The sequence below is a fragment of the Lagenorhynchus albirostris genome, chromosome 2 (genome assembly GCF_949774975.1).
Source record: "Lagenorhynchus albirostris chromosome 2, mLagAlb1.1, whole genome shotgun sequence".
NCBI lineage: Eukaryota > Metazoa > Chordata > Mammalia > Artiodactyla > Delphinidae > Lagenorhynchus > Lagenorhynchus albirostris.
Genome location: NC_083096.1, coordinates 154,585,870 through 154,608,748, shown reverse-complemented (window position 1 = coordinate 154,608,748; position 22,879 = coordinate 154,585,870). Strand labels below are relative to the sequence as shown.

At 41.4% G+C, this 22,879-nt stretch overlaps 1 protein-coding gene across 2 annotated transcripts in view; it reads left to right on the top strand.

Moving 5' to 3' along the window:
• The window catches only part of MACF1 (microtubule actin crosslinking factor 1), a 327,723-nt gene that overhangs the window by 203,052 nt on the left and 101,792 nt on the right, over positions 1 to 22,879 (top strand). For both annotated transcript variants that reach the window (XM_060140476.1, XM_060140475.1), the window contains exons 37-48: positions 364 to 513; positions 1,820 to 2,035; positions 2,123 to 2,275; positions 5,290 to 5,523; positions 7,772 to 7,921; positions 8,844 to 9,077; positions 10,170 to 10,379; positions 12,620 to 13,138; positions 13,932 to 14,108; positions 14,363 to 14,486; positions 15,300 to 15,508; positions 15,889 to 16,206. In XM_060140476.1, coding sequence (XP_059996459.1) covers positions 364 to 513; positions 1,820 to 2,035; positions 2,123 to 2,275; positions 5,290 to 5,523; positions 7,772 to 7,921; positions 8,844 to 9,077; positions 10,170 to 10,379; positions 12,620 to 13,138; positions 13,932 to 14,108; positions 14,363 to 14,486; positions 15,300 to 15,508; positions 15,889 to 16,206 — 2,694 coding nt within the window. The remainder of the gene's footprint in view (positions 1 to 363; positions 514 to 1,819; positions 2,036 to 2,122; positions 2,276 to 5,289; positions 5,524 to 7,771; positions 7,922 to 8,843; positions 9,078 to 10,169; positions 10,380 to 12,619; positions 13,139 to 13,931; positions 14,109 to 14,362; positions 14,487 to 15,299; positions 15,509 to 15,888; positions 16,207 to 22,879) is intronic.

Sequence of the window (22,879 nt, the reverse complement as noted above, 5' to 3'; positions counted from 1 at the left end):
GGAAAATTAGGCAGTGGCTCTGAATGTCTTTCTGAAATTTGCAAGGGTTCTAAGTTAGACACTAACATTGAAGCTAATTTAAAATACTGAGGCTATGGTACCTGAAGTCAGAATAGGTTTTGAAAGTTTTGCTAAAATGATGCTTATAGATTGATAATTTAGAGCTTCTGCTCCCTGAGGAAATATAATAAAATCACTTTTTTGTCTATTGATTTGAGACAATTTAGACAAAATAACATATTTTATTTCATTCCACCCAATGTGTAGTAAAAATTTCTATTCTATTCTAAGACCCTGCCTGCTTAAAAAGCAGACTTAAAGGAGTATGTCAGATTTGAGTGAGTTTTCTTTTTGGCTCCACAGAATGTATTTAACCGGCAGCTCTGCCTAGAACATGATGAGAAGTTGGTATCCTATCTGTCTCTATTACGAGACATTGAAATGAGGACCAAACAAATTCAACCTCTAGAGCTAAATCTGGCAGAGCTACAGGATCTGCTGTGTCAGGCCAAGGTAGGTTCCCAGAGACTTCCTCCAGGCCCATCGGCGTGGAGAAAATAAAGACTATTCAGGAAGAAAAACGTGTTCAAAAACACTACCATTTAATGGACAAAAAATAGATTGGAAAAGTGTAACTAGAGATCTATGAAGAACACCAGGGAGTACTAGTCTCACAAAAGCCAAAGCAGAAGAGACTCAAGGGAGGAGTAGTCGGCAGTGTTAAATGCAGTAGGGAGACTGAGTACAGTGAGGACTAAAAGGGGGTTTAGTGCCTGAGAGTTGCTGGGGACCTTGATAAGAACAGTTACAGTGGAGTCATGGGATATAAACTAGGTTGCATTGAGAATAAACGGGAGGTTGGAAGGTGTGGACAATTAATGTATGTCATTCTTTGCAGAAGCTTGATAGTGCAGGCAAGGGAAGAGAGGTAGAACACTAGCTAGAGGAGATGGACTAAAAGAGGAAAGTTTTGAGTGAATTTTTAGGCTGAGTAGAAAGAACCAATAGAAAAGGAGAATTTGAAGTTAGAGGAGAGAGGAAGTGCTGACTGGTGGAATGAGGTCCCTGAGGGCATGGAAAGACATAGACTTAGACAGCCTTGAGTGGGAGGAGGAATAGCTCTTTGAAATTGGAGGCTGAGAGTTGTCACAGGATTGGAGTCACATGAGGACAGAGATTGTAGAGGTTTACCAGTTCTCTCAGTATCTAGAGTATGGCCTTGGGCAGGGGGGCTGAAGGGGAAATGAGGATGATGCCCAGAACAACTACCAAGCTCTTCCACAGCTGGTTTCTGGCTTCTCTACTGAGGAGTAGCTGAGTGGGAAAGCTGGCTTGGGATATTTTTATATGCATTGGTTCTGTTCCCTTGGGCTTTGGAGTGGAAGACTTGTCCTTTGATTGACTTATATTGCATAACATTATTTAAAGCATAATGACACATATACAAAATAACATATACTTCTGCTCTGTTCTTGGAGAGGCAGCAAGTTGTAGTGCGAGGAGCATTGCACTGAGTCAGAAAACCTGAATCCCAGTCTTGGCTCTCTTGCTTACCAGGTGGGCGACCTCAGGGGAAAACAAATTCACATTTTTAAGCACTGAGGCATCTCTACTGTAAACCCAGGATAATAATATCTACTCTGCCTACTTCAAGAATTATTGTGAGCACCAAATAAACTAGTGAATGTCTATAAAAACATTTTATAAACCCTAAAGCCTGGGTAGGCTTGAGGTGACAGAAAAATGTGTTCACAGCTGATTCCTAGACAGCAAGATTTCTAGTCTTGATTTTGGAGGTAACTCCACTGTATGCCTTCAGGTGGTAGACAGGGAGCTAAAGGATCTGTCCACGGTGGTGAGTCAGGAACTGGAATGTGTGAATCAGATTATCATCAGCCAGCCTCAGGAAGTCCCAGCTCAACTGTTGAAGGCTCTAGAAAAAGATGCCAAGAATCTTCAAAAGTCCCTCAGCTCTGTGAGTGACACCTGGGGTTCCAGACTACTCCACCTCCAGAATGCTGCAGAAGTAAAAAAGGTAGCTTCTTGTTTTTATTCACAAAGGCTCACAAACTCTCGGTAGGCTTGGAGAATTTTATTATCTAATTTGCCATTTATTTCTTAGATTAGAGTTTTAAATCAGTATGAACAGCTAGAAGGCAAACTTCAAGATCTAAGAGCCTGGGTTGGCAATACCCATCTTATTCTGAACAACAAGGAGCATGTCGATGAAACAGATGCCATCGACAGCCTGAGTCACCATCTCCAACAGTGTGAGGTAAGCACTCCACCAGTTCTCGAGCATGTTTCATTTGTCCTTTTGAGTTGTATCAATTTTATTTCTCTGCTAGGCAAACTGGTGTCTGTACTTGCCTTTCTTAGAAAGTCTGACTTTCCATTTGAGAAATAAAGTCAGCTACGTTTAGTTTTTAGTTTTTTTGCGGTACGTGGGCCTCTCACTGTTGTGGCCTCTCCCGTTGCGGAGCACAGGCTCTGGACACGCAGGCTCAGCGGCCATGGCTCATGGGCCCAACTGCTCCGCGGCATGTGGGATCTTCCCGGACCGGGTCATGAACCCATGTCCCCTGCATCGGCAGGCGGACTCTCAACCACTGCGCCACCAGGGAAGCCCCCATGACTCTTTCTGAATTATGGTTTTCTCAGGGTATATGCCCCGTAGTGGGATTGCTGGGTCATATGGTAGTTCTATTTTTAGTTTTTTAAGAACCTCCATACTGTTCTACATAGTGGCTGTATCAATTTACATTCCCACCAATGGTGCAAGAGGGTTCACTTTTCTCCATACCTTCTCCAGCGTTTATTGTTTGTAGAATTTTTGATGATGGCCATTCTGACCGGTGTGAGGTGATACCTCATTGTAGTTTTGATTTCCATTTCTCTAATGATTAGTGATGTGAGTATCCTTTCATGTGTTTGTTGGCTATCTGTATATCTTCTTTGGAGAAATGTCTATTTAGGTCTTCTGCCCATTTTTGGATTGGGTTGGTTGTTTTTTGATATTGAGCTGCAGGAGCTGTATATTTTGGAGATTAATCCTTTGTCAGTTGCTTCGTTTGCAAATATTTTCTCCCATTCTGAGGGTTGTCTTTTCATCTTGTTTGTGGTTTCTTTTGCTGTGCAAAAGCTTTTAAGTTTCATTAGGTCCCATGTGTTTATTTTTATTTCCATTTCTCTAGGAAGGTGGGTCAAAAAGGATCTTGCTGTGATTTATGTCATAGAGTGTTCTGCGTATGTTTTCCTCTCACACGCCAGCTTTGATCAGTGATCTAGAGCATGGGTTTGCAAACTTTTTCTATACAGGGTTAGATAGTAAATATTTTAGGCCTTGCAGGTGACCTGTTTCTGTGGCAGCCATTCAGCTCTGCTGTTGAAACATGAAAGCAGCCATAGACAGTACATAAACAAATGGTTGTGGACATGTTACAAGAAAACTTTATTTACGGGCTTCCCTGGTAGCGCAGTGGTTGAGAATCTGCCTGCCAATGCAGGGGACATGGGTTGGAGCCCTGGTCTGGGAAGATCCCACATGCCGCGGAGCATCTGGGCCCGTGAGCCACAAGTACTGAGCCTGCGCGTCTGGAGCCTGTGCTCCACAACAAGAGAGGCCGCGATAGTGAGAGGCCCGCGCACCGCGATGAAGAGTGGCCCCCGCTCACCGCAACTAGAGAAAGCCCTCGCACAGAAACGAAGACCCAACACAGCCAAAAATAAATTAAAAAAAAAAGTGAAGTTGGAAAATATGAACTTATTTTATTAAAAAAACCCCTTTATTTACAAAAACAGGTGGCAGGCAGGTTTGGCTCGGGGACTGCAGATTGCCAACCTCTGATCTCGAGAGATGGTTTTCTTTTTGTCAAACTCCCAAGTTATGTGATTCTTTTTATAAGTCAGTGAGAGAAAGTTAAAGATTCTGAGATACATATGAGCCGAGGATTCTCCCCCCCATCCCCACTTCCAACATTGTTGTTTCTTTTGGTTATACTTAAAGTAATATCAGGTGATACTCACGTTGGTTTATCCATGCTCTGCTATAGATCTTCCTCTCCTAAAACTCTTTCTAAAGTCAGAGCAGAACTAGAGATGTTCCCTCCTATTCCATCCCCTTCATTTTCCCCAGTCTTAGGAGATACAGACCTAAATGTTGTCTGTGGTCAGGCTTCCTTGTATGCAAGCTCGTCCCTCTTTATCTTGCAAGAGTTGGCCTGCCTTCTTCTTTCATAGCCTTTTATCCAAATATACCATTGGAGGAATGAGTAGCAGACTTTATCTGTTCACGGGCAGAGTACTAAAAGAAGCAAGGGTGAGAACAATTTCTAAGATACAGTATGAGATATGAAAACAGAGCATCTCATGCATTGGGATCCTTGCCTAGTTATACAAATTCTGTTATAGAAAGAGAGCCACAGCCTAAGCCTCATTTTCCTTAGTGACAGTTTCCCAAATCCATGTGTTCACACATGAAGGAAGTATAGTCTTGTGATAAATATCTAGAAGCCCTCCTCCCAGCCTGCTCTTCAAGATTGCTGACTACGCTCAATTTCAAAGTGATAGATGTGTAGATATCTTACTTGTTTTTATGTTTTTTATTGCATCCAGTATAACATAGTTGATGATCACTAAATGTTTGTGGGAAAATTGCATGCTTTTTAATTGTCTGAAAACAGATAAAGTCAAGTGTTTAGGCGGTTTTCTACTGCTTTAAAGAAGCAATATAACTATTATATAAGAAAGTCTGACTGTAATCCTTTACAGTTTTAAAATGTGTAAGCAACATTATTTACTCTAAAAGTCAAATTTCAGTGAACCAAAAATAAATTGAATATTTTCTCACTTCTGGCCTACCAGGTACTCAGGGCTAGACAAATACAAATAGGTATTTGAATCTAAGAAAATACAATTAGACAGATATATCTCAGACCAAAAATTCATGTTATACTTTCCAAAACTTAAAAAAATACATTTTTTCACAGACACCTGGGATTAGCTGTACTGTAATTCTGTTACTATAAATAATTGAAAGCTTAGTGCATTTAGAAATCAAGGGCTAGCAAAGGAAACCTAACTGTAATATGTGAGGGGTTTGGAGAGGCCAGAAGTGAGAGAGACTTCGGTTTGGCCCTAGAAATTATCAGTGTCAGTTATAAAAATGCAAGAAATTAACCTCTGTTTGATCATGTTGATTCTTTGATTAGAACCAACAGCTTCTGCTTCTACAGAGAATAAGAAGTTTCTTTTCTTTTTTCTTTTTCTTCCTTTCCCCACTTACCTTAGGATTTGAAACAGCCCATGGCTGAGAGGAAATCTCAGCTGGATGCACTTGCCTTTGATATTCAGTTCTTTATCTCCGAGCACGCCCAGGACTTGCCTCCTCAGCAGAACCGACAGATGCTAAGGCTTCTGAATGAACTGCAGAGGTCCTTCCAGGACCATGTGGGTCGGACCACAGCCCAGGTGGATGCCTTGCAAGGCCGTCTTCAACAGATGGAGCAGGCAGCCCGGCTTAAGGTCAGGCTGAACCAGAAGCTGGGCTCAGTTGGTCTCTGGGATGTCCTCTATCTTTGGGTTTTCTGGCCAGAGTCCGTTTGTCATGATTCCAGGAGCCTGCGTTTATCAGTTTTGATTGGTTCAGGCTAGTTTGGTTCTAGTCCAGGAGGCAGCTCTTCTGGCCGTTTTTCTTGCCGTGTTTTTGGTTTTATGTGTGTGTGTATGAGAGAGAATACGTGTGTTTACGTGTGTATGCATGTGCAAGCGTTTTCTTTTTAGTGAGACTCTACTGTCACTGTGTCTCACAGTCTCTGACTTTCAAATGAAAATTTTATCCCTAGCCCTTATTTCTCCTACTCTCTCCGTCAGCATTCTTTTGAGGACTGTTAGGAACATTTAGGTACTCTGAGCTCTTGAGAAGAATGGTCCTGAAATCAGTTTTATTCTGGGGCTTTTCAAATGATTAACAGTAAGATTCCTTGACCACCTTCAAACAGCTGACAAAAAGATTTTTATCAGAATCATATTAATTTTTTAACACATTTGAAATTATTATTTTCTAGCACCGTTCTTTACACTGTTGTGCCCAGTTCTTATTCAGTTATTGGAAAACGGTGTGTAGAAACACTCTTGATACATTTTGGGGGGTGGGGAGAAACAACTAATCATCTCACCACCTTCTATCACAAGCCTCTTCTTGCAGGACTCAACATAATTGCATTAATGGTAACATCATAACCTTATAATACCAAGAATGATGCTTATGCCATTTCTGCTGTTTGAATAATAAGTTGGAATTCAGCAAGATGATACTAGAATTGTCCTTGTCATCAGCAAAACTGTCTCAGGGTCTCTTTTATTAAATATTGTGCAAAGTAGAATTGAGCTTTTGAGTCAGGCTTAAAGGATATTAAAGGCTTAAAGTCAAGTCTATATGTCCCTTATTACTGCTTAGTTGTTTCAACTGTATTGAATTTGAAGTAAAATACTAATGAAATAGGTTACCTTCCATATCTGGAAATTTGCAGTGTCCTCACTTGGGAATTTATATAGCCTGGTGTAGCTTATGGATAATTAACGAAATAGCATTGGTCTGGGCCACCTTAAGACACAGCCCACATCCAGGATAGGCTCCTGAGCTGCAGAAGGTGATACAGTTGCATGTGAACATTCTCTCTAAGTGTGTAATTAATTCCACAATGTTTATTAACCTTGTTATTGTCAGAAATGCTCTGCTTCTCTCTATATTTGCCCTGAATGCATGTGTATGTCTGTGTGTTAACTTGTTTGCTTTGCTTTTTCAGATTCAGTCTGCACCCATCCTAACCCATGAAGATCCTGTTTTACAGCTGAAGAACTCTTAGGAGTTCTCTTCCAGAGCCCTTCTATTTGTCCTAAAGAGGGGGAGAGAGGGCCAATTTGGGCACCTGTTTGTAAGTGCAGGTGACTAAAACACCATCAGAAGGTAGAAACTGGTGGAAAACGGTTCTAGAAGGATGGTCAGGAGAACACATCATGCTCAATTGCTCAATCAGGTGCTTCAGTGTCATGCGACTGAGAGGTCTGGAGAAAGGATCAGGCACAGAAGCGTACTCCCTCCTCCCCTTGGGCTGGCTTTTCTCTTGGGTAATGGTATAGACACCTGAAGGACTGAGCCCGTTGCTATTCTGGGGCAGTTCCCTTCTCAAAATAGCCAAGCCCTTCATGCCTGGCACGTAATCATTCCATTTAATGGGTGTCTGCATTTGTGAGACATTTGATTTATATAAAATCAGCTCAATTACTAAGAAACTCAATTAGCTTATAAATTATCCAGTTTCTTGATTTTTACTCCTTGCCTAGTCCTTCTAATTTTCCATATTATGACTTAACATGTAGTGTATCATCCAGTTCCAGTAGAATTGATCAGAACCACTAATTTATTATTACCACCAATATCATCTGTGGATTTTAAGCATCTGGGCTCTCTGTTCTCCATTTCCAAGGATAATAACAGCAGTCTGGCAAAGGAGCTTCCAGACCAATACCTGGGAGCGTTCTCACCCCAAATCACCCCTGATTATAATCCCGACCATAGCCCCAGATTAACAGACGATCCAATTGAGGGGAGCTTTCTGAATATGATTTCTGTGCCTTTTCCTCCTCTAGTCTCCCACCAACTTTTCCATCCTTGAGATATAACCTTCCTGTTTTACATTTCAGGGAGTTATCTTGTATTTATAAAATGAGACTCATTAATTGTCTCTTGGCCCCTTTGCATTTTAATTAGACCCTGCAGAAACAACAAAATACCTGTCACCAGAAACTGGAGGATCTTTGCAACTGGGTAGGACAGGCAGAAAGAGCATTGGCTGGCCATCAAGGTAGAGCCACCCAGCAGGATCTCTCTGCTTTGCAGAAGAACCAAAGTGACTTGAAGGTCAGTAACAGTTAACTTATTTTTTTCATTCCTTCAAGTATTTATAAAGGCTTGCTATGTGCCAGGCACAGTGCTTAGTGCCAATAACATAATGGTAAACGTCCCTGCTCTCATGAAGCTTACAGTGTGGTGGAAAAGACAGACATTACACAAATAATCACAAAAATGAACATATAATTTATTCAGTATTGTATCTATAAAGGAAAAGTTACATGCGAACATATAACAGAGAGACCCAGTCTTGACTTGGTTATCAAGATTACCTTAAAGAAGTGTCACTTAAACTGAGGAACAGAGGGTACATAGGGGTTGATGCATGAAGGTGTGGGAGGAAGAAGAAAATTGCCAGGCAGAGGCCTGTACATCAGTCTGGAGGTGGGAATGGGGTCGAGCACAATGTATTCAAGAGCTGAAAGAAAGCTAGTTCAATTGGACTGCAAAGAAGAAAAGGAAGATTAGTGAATGATGAGTCTGGAGAGTAGGACCCAGATCACTCTGGGCCTTATAGGCTCATGAGGATTAAGGAGTGATAACCAAGAGAGTTATAAAGGACCAACCAGGCCTCAACTCCGGTAGAATCCTGTTGTCAACTCTTCTTTATGGAAGAATGATCTCTTTGAGGATAACTCATTGCAGAATAAAAATCATGTTTATGGGCAGTCTGTTTTTTTTGTCTTCACTAAATATCTTCTTAGAAATTTAAATTTTTCTTAGAAAATTAAATATTAAAAAAGTTTCTTAATTTAGAAGCATTTAAAATTTTATTATCTCCATTGGTTTAGGCATAAACCTTAAACAAATTATACTCAGGGACATACGTCAATTGCAGATAAAGTCATCCTAGTCATTCGTCTTCATGCTTTTGAGAGGTCTTAGAAGTTCTAAAGTTGAAGCCTCTGCCATCCTGTTTTCATATGTTAAGGATTTACAGGGTGACATTCAGAATCATGCCACCTCATTTGCCAGTGTTGTCAAAGACACTGAAGGGTTCCTGGAAGAGAACCAAGCTAAGCTGAGCCCCCATGAGTTGACAGCTCTCCGGGAGAAACTTCATCAGGCTAAGGAGCAGTATGAGGCTCTCCAGGAAAGGACGAAGCTGGCCCAGAAGGAGCTGGAGGAAGTGGTGACCTCAGCCTTACAGCAGGAGACTGAAAAGGTAACCAGACTGCTGTGATGCTTGGTATTTTTCAAAAAAGAAAATTTTGGTACCTACACAAATAAAAGGTAATGAAGGGAAACTGCTTTACAGAGAGCATAGAATCACAAAAAAGGGTTAATTCCGAAGCAGATCTGTGAGCCAATATTTATTTTTATAAGAAACATCCTGAAGGACTTTAAGTCAGGAATAGTTGGTAGTAAGTTCATATTCCAAATCATCGCCATCATCATCATCATCATCCTTGGGGAAAAAGCAAATGGCATATTTCTAACATGAATCTGGACTGGTGATCCAAGGGTACCAGTGAAAATACCTGGACAGTCTTAATGGGCCACAAGCTGTCCTCAAGCTGCCACTATAGTTTCAGTGGGAAGTCATGGCACTGGGATAAACCTAAAAGAAGATAAAGTCGCATGGTCTTCTGCACCCCACTCAGCACTGGCTTATTGAATCAAAGTTCTTTTTCTGGCTGTGAACTTGTACACTAATGAGGGAGGTAGAGAATGTGGAAAGAGAAGTAAGTTACCTGAAGGTGAATTCTGAAATACATGAATATATCACTTGGCATAACCTGTTTTATTAAAGTACTTGAAGAGTCAGAAAATAGAATTTGAGAGACAAGTTTCAGAATTCAGTTCTCTACTTGGCAGAGAAAATGCTGGGAGTAGTCTGCATTTTCCTTAAGGAAGAACAGAAAGGTAATTGAGTGTGACTGTGCTATTTTTTATCCTACCAAGGCAGTGTATAACTTCTGCGTACCTAGAAAGGATTCCATAAAGCTTGGAGGTGCCAGGACTAAATCATCTCTTAACAAAGCCCTTTCAAATCCTGGGATTTGCCGCCCTCCTGCTCCTTTATTAAAAGCAGTGAGATATAGATCAAATTTAGGGATTGTTTTAAATTATTTTTCAACAGATTTAGAAGCTGCTTATTTTTCTCTGTGGATGCAAAGACTGTTTATACCCAGCCTTAGAGCTGCTGCTGCTTTTTTTTTTTTTTTTAAGCCTAAATGTCTTCCCCTTTACTTAACCTTTGGTTCATAGCTGAGTATCTAAGGCCTTCTCACTAGACTCCCCCTGTGGCTTTCAGAGTAAAGCAGCAAAGGAACTGGAAGAGAACAGGAGTAAGATCGATGCTCTCTTGGATTGGCTGACTTCCCACCCAGTGGGATCATTGGGTGGACAGATGGAGCAGGTCTCAGGAGGTAACCTGGAGAAAGGAGCCTTGGATACCACTGATGGTCACATGGGGGTGAACCAAGCCCCAGAGACGCTGGACAAGCAATGTGAGAAGTTGAAGGTGAGCATGTTAGCTTGTTCTTACAATGCTGGGTGAATCTCTGCTGCCCTGGGCAAGTCACCATAACCTCCTGCCCTAAGTCCAGTGAGCACTTCTCAGTTCATATCTTCTTTGATTTCTCAGTGGACTTGACAGTCTTGACCACTCCCCTTGAAATAGTTTCTCCCTTGTTTCCATAGCACTATCTGCCCTGATAATCCTCCTCCCTTTCCTCTGGCCAGCTTTTGAAATACTGATATGCTTCCAGGTTGTAGCCTAGGCCTCTTCTCGTCTTTCAGAATATATTTTCCTTGGGTAATCTCATCCACCCACGACACCTCACTTCCCATTTGTACTAGTGGTTTCCATGTATATATTTGTCTCCAGCCCAGATGCCTGCCCTGAGCTTCAAACCAGTGTATAAATCCATCTGCCTATTTGCAGCTTGGAACCACAAGCACCTCAACCTGAGAACTAGACCTCCTATTTTCTAAAATACCCCTCCCCCACTGAACATGTTCTCCTTCCTATATTCCCACTTGCTTGCCTGGACTAAACATCACCCTAGATTCCTTTCCTTCCCTCACTCTCCCATATTGAATCAGTCATCAAACCCCACGCTTCTTATAGCTCTTTTAAAATCATCCACACGTTTTTATCTCCATCGAGATATTAATTGCAGTTCAGACTGCTATCAGCTCTCACTTGTGTTATAGTAACTTCTGGTCTCCTTGACTCTTGGCTTTTACCCTCCAATCCATTCCCACACTATTAAGTGATCTTTTTAAGATGCTGTGTCCCTGCTTAACCCTTTTAATAGTTCCCTGCTGCCCTTAGGAAACTATTTCTTACTCATCTCTACTCATCTATTTATTCAGCAAATATTGAGGGCCTGATGCATGACAGGTATTGGAGATAAACCAGTGAACCAGCCAGATCCACCATCTCCAAGACATTAACTGACATATGCAGGTATATTGTATTACATGATTGAAAGACTATTCAGGGAACTTAGAAGACACACGGATCACCTACGTTAGTGATCCCTTTATAGCGTACAAAACTGGTTTAGCTGACATGCTTCTGTTGAACAGCCTGTGTGGGCCATTGCCTTATTTTGTATTCATAGGATTTCTGCCTCTTGCATGCTGCTTCTGTGCTTGGAAGATCCATTGTAGTGTGTACCCTAAAGCCACGGCAGTCTTGGCACAGAGCAGAAATGGTCCTGCTGTCACAGGGGCTTCCTGATACTGCTTGCTGGCAGCTCCATCTAGGAAGGACACTGTCTTACCTGTGGGTGGATGAGAGTGGGGACATCTGGGCAGTATACAGACAAGCTGTAGTACTGTCCCTTACTGTCTCTTTGAGCAGGATATATTTGTCACCCCAGCTTCCCTGAGATGACGTCAGAAGCTGAAGCTATCAGGTTGCTATTGTCCTTCTCTAGGGAGTTGCATAAACAGTATGGACAGTTAAGAACACTTACTGAGCTCCCAGCGACTTCTGTTAGACTCAGGAAGAACATTTTAGGAACAAAACCAAGCAACCACAACTGTCCTAAAAGAACTTACGTTCCACTGAAACAGAAAGAAGGTCTACATGTCTGTACATAGACATAACACATACAAATAAAACGTACAGATGACCTGTACTATCCAGAAATACAGTCTATTCTCACTAATATACAAATTGTTTATTTAAAGAATTAATTTTCCAACATTTTTTCTAGTAGGGACAGTCATCAAGGATATGTGAATGACATATTTCACAGCTTAGCATTTGCAGTTTTTATGCCGTCATATGTATGACTTATGCAGCTTGCTGTCTCCTTCCATCAGTGTGGGTAGGTTTAGTGGGCCATTTGTACCTTCTCTTAGATCTGGGGTAGTTTAGTGATGAAGAGAGTCAGGTTCAAGTCACAATTTGTCCCTTAACTATCTACATGACCTTAGTCAAGACATACAACACCTTTTTGGTATTAACTTATCCCATCCTTGATATGGGAATTATATGGTCGGCCTACACTACAGATGGTGGCACTAGTATTATGAGATAATACATGAAAACTGTCAGATCCTAGATGAGTCAGTTCATCTGGGATTAGTAGATAGCATAATGCATAGAGAGTGAGAGATATTAATGATTTCTGAGCAGCTGGAAAAGTGACCTATTGAGATCTCTCCCTACTTCTAGCCGTAGACATAAACAAGTTATTGTGGTTTCCCTACTGATTGTCCTTTGTTTGGGGGGATTTTTGCCAGGCTCGTCACCAAGAATTGCTGTCTCAGCAGCAAAATTTCATCCTGGCCACCCAGTCTGCTCAGGCCTTCCTGGACCAGCATGGCCACAATCTCACACCCGAGGAGCAGCAGATGCTGCAAGAAAAGCTCGGAGAACTAAAGGAGCAGTATGTGACTTCCCTGGCCCAGTCAGAGGCAGAACTGAAGCAGGTGCAGACACTACGGGATGAGCTGCAGAAGTTTCTGCAGGATCTTCGAGAGTTTGAAAACTGGCTGGAACGGTCTGAGAAAGAGCTGGAGAATATGCACAAGCGAGACAGTAGCCCCGAGGCCCTTCCTGCCCTACTCAAGCGACAGGGGAGTTTCTCGGAGGATGTAATTTCCCACAAAGGAGACTTGAGATTTGTGACTATCTCAGGACAGAAAGTCTTGGACACAGAAAACAGCCTTGAGGAAGGCAAAGAACCATCAGCAACTGGAACCTTAGTGAAGGACAAGCTGAAGGATGCAACAGAAAGATACAGTGCTCTCCATTCAAAGGTAGAGGAGAGGTTCCTGGCAGCCCCTGGTGAAACAGTCATGGCAGCCCTCACACAACTGTGGGTAGTTTCTGGGGCTTACAATAAGAACCTCAGACACAGTGAACAAGCTGATTTGTAGATTGACCATGGGTAGAATGAGTGTTTATGAGTTCTGAAAAATTGCAAAATATAGAGGCCCAGGGGCTCATGCCTGATCTGAGCAATATCCAGGGGTATGTCTCACTGCAGTGGTGAAGGTGGAAGTGCTCACCTCCCTGTGTCCTGACCAGCAGCCATGGCCTCCCAAGAGACAGAGCACAGGGAGACTTAAACCAAATACACAGTCTGTATTCCTGGACAGAACGTCTAGGGTAAATCCTTATCTTCCTCCCTATCAAAGAACTCCCTTTAGCTCCCAAGACATAGAATCCAGTCAGTTCTTCTTACCTGTTTTGTGCTTTTTGCCAACATCTTTCACCCCCAAAAGGAACACGTTTTGTACCTCTCAGTCCCCACCTTTGCCTGCAACCTGATGTATATTTGTTTGGTGGCTTGTCATACAACTAAACCTTCCCAGGTGTGTAATAAAGTGGAGGTGGATAGTATGGCTCAAACAGTCAGGACCCCACTTACAGAAAATGATTGCTACCATCTATCTGTGGGGGCCCACACTAACCTTAACTGTAGTTACAGTCAGTTCCCTGTAACATAGCCAGGGCTCTTTGGACTGTGCCTGGGAAGCTGCTGCCTTTGGCCTGACCCACTTAAGTCTGCTTTCCCTTCTTTTTTTTTTTTTTTTCCTTATGGCGCAGTGTGCACGACTGGGCGCTCACCTGAACTTGCTGCTAGGCCAGTATCAGAAGTTCCAGAGCAGTGCCGAAAGCCTGCAGGCCTGGATGAAAGCTTGTGAGGCCAACGTGGAGAAGCTCCTCTCAGAAACTGTTGCCTCTGACCCTGGGGTCCTGCAACAGCAGCTTGTGACCACAAAGGTGAGCCAATACACAAGCTGTTGTGCTGCATGGCTTAGAGTAGCTTCAGAGCGAAGCAAATGCTTGCATAGGTTAAAGGTGGTGGTTGGGATGCTGTGGACAACATATGATTCCTAAAAACTTTATTCTGATGTCTGTGGCTATGGATAAACAGAATTTATTCTATAAAGCTGCTCAGTAGCTCTCAATCCCTAGAACCAGCTTTGATTATGCACTGTGATGGTTTTCTTTTGTCCTTTCTCATGGACAAGCAGCAGTTGCAGGAGGAATTGGCTGAGCATCAAGTACCTGTAGAAAAGCTCCAAAAGGTAGCTCATGACTTCATGGAAATTGAAGGGGAGCCAGCCCCAGACCACAAGCATGTTCAAGAAACTACAGGTATGAAGCAGCAATAGCCAGAGTGTTCCCCTAATTCCTAGTATGTGCCTCTGTTGTGTAACATATCACATTGTGTTGTACAAGTATCTGTGGTGCTAGCTAGGGGCTGTGGATATAAACACGAATAGCTCACCCTCTAATGAACTTTATTCTTACACCATACGAGGCCTTCATGGTCTGACTTCAACCTCTTTTCCCCAGGCACTCGCCTTCTAGCCACACCCGACTTCTTTCCTTTCCCAAGTCATTTCCTCATTACTTTACCCCTGAAGTTTTTCCTATTGCTTAGCTGCTAACGTTTATTGAGTCCTTACCATGCATGATGAAATCTTGCTCATGCTTCAAGATGTAACCGGGAAGTTACTTCCTTTGTAAAGTCCTGACACCACCCCCGCCCCGACCCCCAAGAAGAAGTAAAAGATAAGAACTAATCATTCTTCCTTCGGGTTTCTCTAGTACAGTACTCCTAGTACCAATCTAGCACTTACGATTTTATTATTGTGGTTAGTTGATGTGCCTTCCACTACCTATGCTCTCTTTTAGAGTTTTAAGGTTTGTAGAAGGCAGGGACTTTATCATAATAATCTTTAGTCCTCAGCATCGAGCACAATTCCTGGCACTTAGTAGGTGCTAAATATATAATGCTTCTTGAATTTGGTTCAAATAGTGATGTATTTAGGCTTATTTTTCTTTCTGTTTGTCTTGATTTCTGTTGTTACTATAACTAACATGTACAATTTAAATATGTTTTCTTTTTAAAGTGCAACACAAAAATTGTCCCCATTCTCTCTTCTCATGGCCTTGAATTTCCAGATTCCATACTCAGCCATTTCCAAAGCCTCTCCAGTAGCTTGGCAGAGCGCTCTGCTCTGCTGCAGAAAGCCATTGCCCAGTCTCAGAGTGTCCAGGAAAGCCTGGACAGCTTGTTACAGTCCATCGGTGAAGTGGAAAATAACCTGGAAGAGGAGAAGGTGGCACCGCTGTCATCAGGAGTCATACAGGAAGCCCTGGCCACTAACATGGTGAGACCTGCGCCCCAAGAGTTAACATAGTGGGTATATTTGCCATGTTCCATAATGATATCATTTTGAAAAAGTATCAGGAAAAGAATTCATTTCCATGAATCTTCTAATAAGACTTAGAAATGTCGACTAATCCATGTAAAGGTTTGTCTACCCAATTTCCAAACCATTGGTAAGCTTGAGGAAAAGTGGTGATGGCAAAGTCACTGGTCACATGGGGTGGAGAACTGAGGGTATTGATGGTATTCTGATGTTTCAGTTGCAATCCTCCAACCCTCCTTGAGGAGGTGAGCATGTAGTTGCTAGAAGCTTGTTAGTTTGTGGCTCAGGTATCCTGGAATAAGTGAGCCAGGAGCTGACAGACGTGTTCTTGACGACAGAAATTGAAGCAGGACATTGCTCGGCAGAAGAGCAGCTTGGAGGCCACACGTGAGATGGTGACCCGATTCACGGAGACAGCAGACAGCAACTCGGCCGCAGTGCTGCAGGGCAAACTGGCCGAGGTGAGCCAGCGCTTTGAACAGCTCCGGCTACAGCAGCAAGAAAAGGAGAGCTCCCTAAAGAAGCTTCTGCCCCAGGCAGAGATGTTTGAGCATCTCTCTGATAAGCTGCAGCGATTCATGGAAAACAAAAGTCGGTTGCTGGCCTCTGGGAATCAGCCAGATCAAGATATTGCACATTTCTTCCAACAGATCCAGGTAAGGATATATCTGCCAGACGGGCAGAATAAAGGGGAAAGAAAGGCAAGGAAAAAAACATATTTACTGAACACATAATATGTCAGTCAATGTACTGGAAACTTTACCTGCATTGTCTTAAAGAATTCTCACAGCCATCCTGTAAGCTAGATATTGTTTGTTCATTTTTTAAAAACACAGACTAGATTTATTTTTCACTCATATTACATGTTCAACCCACATCAGCAGGAATATTTAGCTCATCAAGGTTACTCAGTCTTTCAAGTTGATGGAAACTTCATCCTGACATATGTTTTCACGATTACTACTGCAAGGGGAAGAGGACATATCATATCCATTTACATTTTATTAGTCAAAGCAAGTTTCACATGACCATAGCTGACTTTCAAGGGGGTGGAGAAATGTAATCCTACCATATATCTAGTAGGTGCAGAGCTGAAAATCTTTGGTGAAGAGTTATTACCTCCTGTAGATATAGATGTATATCCAGGAACAGAATTGCTGGGTCTTAGTACCTGCCTGTACTTAATTTGGCCAAGTGGTAGCTAACTTGAGCTCCAGAATGGCTGCACCTGCCCACGTTCCCACCTGTAGTACCTCAACATTGTTGTATTCTCACATCGCTGCCTTGGGTTTATCCAACTATCTAACGTTTTCCATATTGTACTGCAATCTCATTGTTTTGTTTGGTTTGCTCTCCTAACTTTTTGCTTTTTATATTGAAAATTTTTAAACTTACAGAAAAGTAAAAGGAACAGCACAATAAACGTCAGCATACTTTTCACCTGGATCCACCAATTGCTCTTTTTTCTCTCTTTATAAATATATAAAAGAGTATCACTATGGGCTTCTATTTTCATTATCATCATTGTTCTTTTTTATGCTCAAACGTTTTCAGATTTGGTCAGTGGGTGCCCCTTTAAGCTGTCCCCTGGTCTTTTTGACATGTCCCTACCAGTCTATGAGTACTCCCTTACTTTCTGGCACAATAAGATGTGTCATGGTCACCTTGTAGTTTCCCTGTCCCATACCTGAAATCATCTGTTTCTCCAAGGAGCCTTATTTTTACTGGGGAAGTGTGATTAGATATAAAAATCCAGATAAGTAGATGAGCCCGTTAGGGTGTCATTGCTTCTAGGTCCCTTAAGTGGATAGGATTAGGAAATCTTGAAAGTTTTTTATATCATGTATTCATACTGATAATCCAGCTCGAACTCAACACCATAGGATTCTTCCTCCATTCCCTATTTGTATCTTCCTCTGCCCACAGGGAGAACCCTCGTTTCCAACAACTTAATATATTATTTGCTATATCCTACAATAAAATAAGATCACTTTGGAATTACACTATTATTTCTACCAATAACAAACCTACTAAGTAAAATTCAAGATTTCTTTAGATTTCTTTTTGTCCTGAGACTCTGACCTGCTGTATACTATGTTCAAAGTTACCTGAATTTTTTTTTCCCTGTAATTTCCTATATAATTAGCTTTCTTTGTTTCTATTTGTATTCAACTCCGGGATTTTATTTTTCTTTGTAAAGTTTTATTTTTAAATATGTGAAACATTAAGAAAGCTCAGATTTTCCAAGACTGCTTTCTAAAGGATCAACAGTTGACTAAATTCTCATGGAATAATAATACCTATCTTGAAGAAACTATTTTGGGAATTAAAAAGTATCGGAGGTTGGAGATTGGTTCAAGATGGCGTAGTAGAAGGACGTGCTCTCACTCCCTCTTGTGAGAGCACCGGAATCACAACTAACTGCTGAACAGTCATCGACAGGAAGACACTGGAACTCACCAAAAAAGATACCTCATATCCAAAGACAAAGGAGAAGCCACGATGAGACAGTAGGAGGGGCGCAATCACAATAAAAGCAAATCCCATAACTGCTGGGTGGGTGACTCACAAACCGGAGAACACTTATACCACAGAAGTCCACCCACTGGAATGAAGGTTCTGAGCCACACGTCAGGCTTCCCAACCTGGGGGTCCGGCAACAGGGGGGAGGAATTCCTGGAGCATCAGACCTTGACAACTAGTGGGATTTGATTACAGGAATTAGACAGGACTGGGAGAAACAGAGACTCCATTCTTGGAGGGCACACACAAAGTAGTGTGTGCATCGGGACCCAGGGGAAGGAGCAGTGACCCCATAGGAGACTGAACCAGACGTACCTGCTAGTGTTGGAGGGTCTCCTGAAGAGGAGGGGGGTGGCTGTGTCTCACCAGCAGCAGAAGTTCTGGGAGGTACTCCTTGGCGTGAGCCCTCCCAGAGTCTGTTATTAGCCCCACCAAAGAGCCCCGGTAGGCTCCAGTGTTGGGTCACCTCAGGCCAAACAACCAACAGGGAGGGAACCCAGCCCCACCCATCAGCAGACAAGTGGATTAAAGTTTTACTGAGCTCTGCCCACCAGAGCAACACCCAGCTCTACCCACCACCAGTCCCTCCCATCAGGAAACTTGCACAATCTCTTAGATAGCCTCATCCACCAGAGGGCAGACAGCAGAAGCAAGAAGTACAGTTCTGCAGCCTGTGGAACAAAAACCACATTCACAGAAAGATAGACAAGATGAAAAGGCAGAAGGCTATGTACCAGATAAAGGAACAAGATAAAACCACAGAAAAACAACTAAATGAAGTGGAGATAGGCAACCTTCCAGAAGAAGAATTCAGAGTAATGATAGTGAAGATGATCCAGGACCTTGGAAAAAGAATGGAGGTAAAGATCAAGAAGATGCAAGAGGGCTTCCCTGGTGGCGCAGTGGTTGAGAGTCCGCCTGTCGATGCAGGGGACAAGGGTTCGTGCCCCGGTCCGGGAAGATCCCACATGCCGCGGAGAGGCTGGGCCCGTGAGCCATGGCCGCTGAGCCTGCGCGTCCGGAGCCTGTGCTCCGCAACAAGAAAGGCCACAACAGTGAGAGGCCCGCATATCACAAAAAAAAAAAAAAAAGATGCAAGAAATGTGTAACAAAGACCTAGAAGAATTAAAGAACAAACAAACAGAGATGAACAATACAATAACTGAAATGAAAACTACACTAGAAGGAATCAATAGCAGAATAACTGAGGCAGAAGAATGGATAAGTGACCTAGAAGACAGAATGGTGGAATTCACTGCTGTGGAACAGAATAAAGAAAAAAGAATGAAAAGAAATGAAGACAGCCTAAGAGACCTCTGGGACAACATTAAACGCAACAACATTCACATTATAGGGTTCCCAGAAGGAGAAAAGAGAGAGAAAGGACCAGAGAAAATATTTGAAGAGATTATAGTCGAAAACTTCCCTAACATGGGAAGGGAAATAGCCACCTATGTCCAGGAAGCGCAGAGAGTCCCATACAGGATAAACGCAAGGAGAAACACTCCGAGACACATAGTAACCAAATTGGCAAAAATTAAAGTCAAAGAAAACTTACTGAAAGCAGCAAGGGAAAAATGACAAATAACATGCAAGGGAACACCCATAAGGTTAACAGTTGATTTCTCAGCAGAAACTCTACAAGCCAGAAGGGAGTGGCATGACATATTTAAAGTGATGAAAGGGAAGAACCTACAACCAAGATTACTTTACCCGGCAAGGATCTCATTCACATTCTATGGAGAAATCAAAAGCTTTACAGACAAGCAAAAGCTAAGAGAATTCAGCACCACCAAACCAGCTCTACAACAAATGCTAAAGGAACTTCTCCAAGTGGGAAACACAAGAGAAGAAAAGAACCTACAAAAACAAATGCATAACAATTAAGAAAGTGGTACTAGGAACATACATATCGATAATTACCTTTATGCGAATGGATTAAATGCTCCAACCAAAAGACACAGACTCGTTGAATGGATACAAAAACAAGACCTGTATTTATGCTGTGTACAAGAGACCCACTTCAGACCTAGGGACACATACAGACTGAAAGTGAGGGGATGGAAAAAGATATTCCATGCAAATGGAAATCAAATGAAAGCTGGAGTAGCAATACTCAAGCAGGTAAAATAGACTTTAAAATAAAGAATGTTACAAGAGACAAGAAAGGACACTGCATAATGATCAAGGGATCAATCGAAGTAGAAGATATAACAATTATAAATATATATGCTCCCAGCATAGGAGCACCTCAATACATAAGGCAACTGCTAACAGCTATAAAAGAGGAAATCAACAGTAACAAAATAATAGTGGGGGCCTTTAACACCTCACTTACACCAATGGACAAATCATTCAAACAGAAAATTAATAAGGAAACACAAGCTTTAAATGACACAATACACCATATAGATTTAATTGATATTTATAGGACATTCCATCCAAAAACAGCAGATTACACTTTCTTCTCAAGTGCGCACAGAACATTCACCAGGGTAGGTCACATCTTGGGTCACAAATGAAGCCTCAGTAAATTTAAGAAAATTGAAATCATATCAACCATCTTTTCTGACCACAACACTGAGACTAGAAATCAATTACAGGGGAAAAAAACGTAAAAAACACAAACACATGGAGGTTAAACAATACGTTACTAAAGAACAAAAAGATCACGGAAGAAATCAAAGAGGAAATCAAAAAATACCTAGAGACAAATGACAATGGAAACACAACGATCCAAAACCTATGGGATGCAGCAAAAGCAGTTCTAAGAGGGAAGTTTATAGCATTACAAGCCTACCTCAAGAAACAACAAACATCTCAAATAATCTAACTTTACACCTAAAGGAACTAGAGAAAGAACAAACAAAATCCAAAGTTAGTAGAAGGAAAGAAATCATAAGGATCAGAGCAGAAATAAATGAAATAGAAACAAAGAAAACAATTGCAGAGACCAATAAAACTAAAATCTGGTTCTTTGAGAAGATAAACAAAATTGATAAACCATTAGCCAGACTCATCAAGAAAAAGAGGGAGAGGACTCAAATCAATAAAATTAGAAATGAAAAAGGAGAAGTTACAACAGACACCACAGAAATACAAAGCATCCTAAGAGACTACTACAAGCAACTCTATGCCAATATAGTGGACACCCTGAAAGAAATGGACAAATTCTTAGAAAGGTATAGCCTTCCAAGACTGAACCAGGAAGAAATAGAAAATATGAACAGACCAATCACAAGTAAAATTGAAACTGTGATTAAAAATCTTCCAACAACCAAAAGTCCAGGACCAGAGGCTTCACAGGTGAATTCTATCAAACATTTAGAGAAAAGCTAACACCCATCCTCCTCAAACTCTTCCAAAAAATTGCAGAGGAAGGAACATTCCCAAACTCATTCTATGAGGCCACCATCACCCTGATACCAAAACCAGACAAAGATACTACAAAAAAAAGAAAATTACAGATCAATATCACTGATGAATATAGATGCAAAACTCCTCAACAAAATATTAGCAAACAGAATCCAACAACACATTAAAAGGATCATACACCATGATTAAGTGGGATTTATCCCAGGGATGCAAGGATTCTTCAATATATGTAAATCAATCAATGTGATACACCATATTAACAAATTGAAGAAGGAGAACCATATGATCATCTCAATAGATGCAGAAAAAGCTTTTGACAATATTCAACACCCATTTATGATCTCCAGAAAGTGGACATAGAGGGAACCTACCTCAACATAATAAAGGCCATATATGACAAACCCACAGCAAACATCATTCTCAATGGTGAAGAACAGAAAGCATTTCCTGTAAGTTCAGGAAAAAAACAAGGATGTCTACTCTCACCACTATTATTAAACATAATTTTGGAAGTCCTAGCCACAGCAATCAGAGAAGAAAAAGAAATAAATGGAATCCAAATTGGAAAAGAAGTAAAACTGTCACTGTTTGCAGATGACATGATACTATACATAGAGAATCCTAAAGATGCCACCAGAAAACTACTAGAGCTAATCAATGAATGTGGTAAAGTAGCAGGATACAAAATTAATGCACAGAAATCTCTTGCATTCCTATACAGTAATGATGAAAAATCTGAAAGAGAAATTAAGGAAACACTCCCACTTACCATTGCAACAAAAAGCATAAAATACCTAAGAATAAACCTACCTAGGGAGACAAAAGACTTGTATGCAGAAAACTATAAGACACTGATGAAAGAAATTAAAGATGATACCAACAGATGGAGAGATATACCATGTTCTTGGACTGGAAGAATCAATATTGTGAAAATGACCATACTACCCAAAGCAGTCTACAGATTCAATGCAATTTCTATCAAATTACCAATGGCATTTTTTACAGAACTAGACCAAAAAAATCTTACAATTTGTATGGAGACACAAAAGACCCTGAATAGCCAAAGCAGTCTTGAGGGAAAAAAATGGAGCTGGAGGAATCAGACTTCCTGACTTCAGAGTGTACTACAAAGCTACAGTAATCAAGACAATATGGTACTGGCACAAAAACAAATATAGATCAGTGGAACAGGATAGAAAGTGTAGATAAACCCACGCACCTATGGTCAACTAACCTATGACAAAGGAGGCAAGGATATACAATGGAGAAAAGACAATCTGTTCAATAAGTGGTGCTGGGAAAACTGGACAGCTACATGTAAAAGAATGAAATTAGAACACTCCCTAACACCATACACAAAAATAAACTCAAAATGGATTAGAGACTTAATGTAAGACTGGACACTATAAAACTCTTAGAGGAAAACATAGG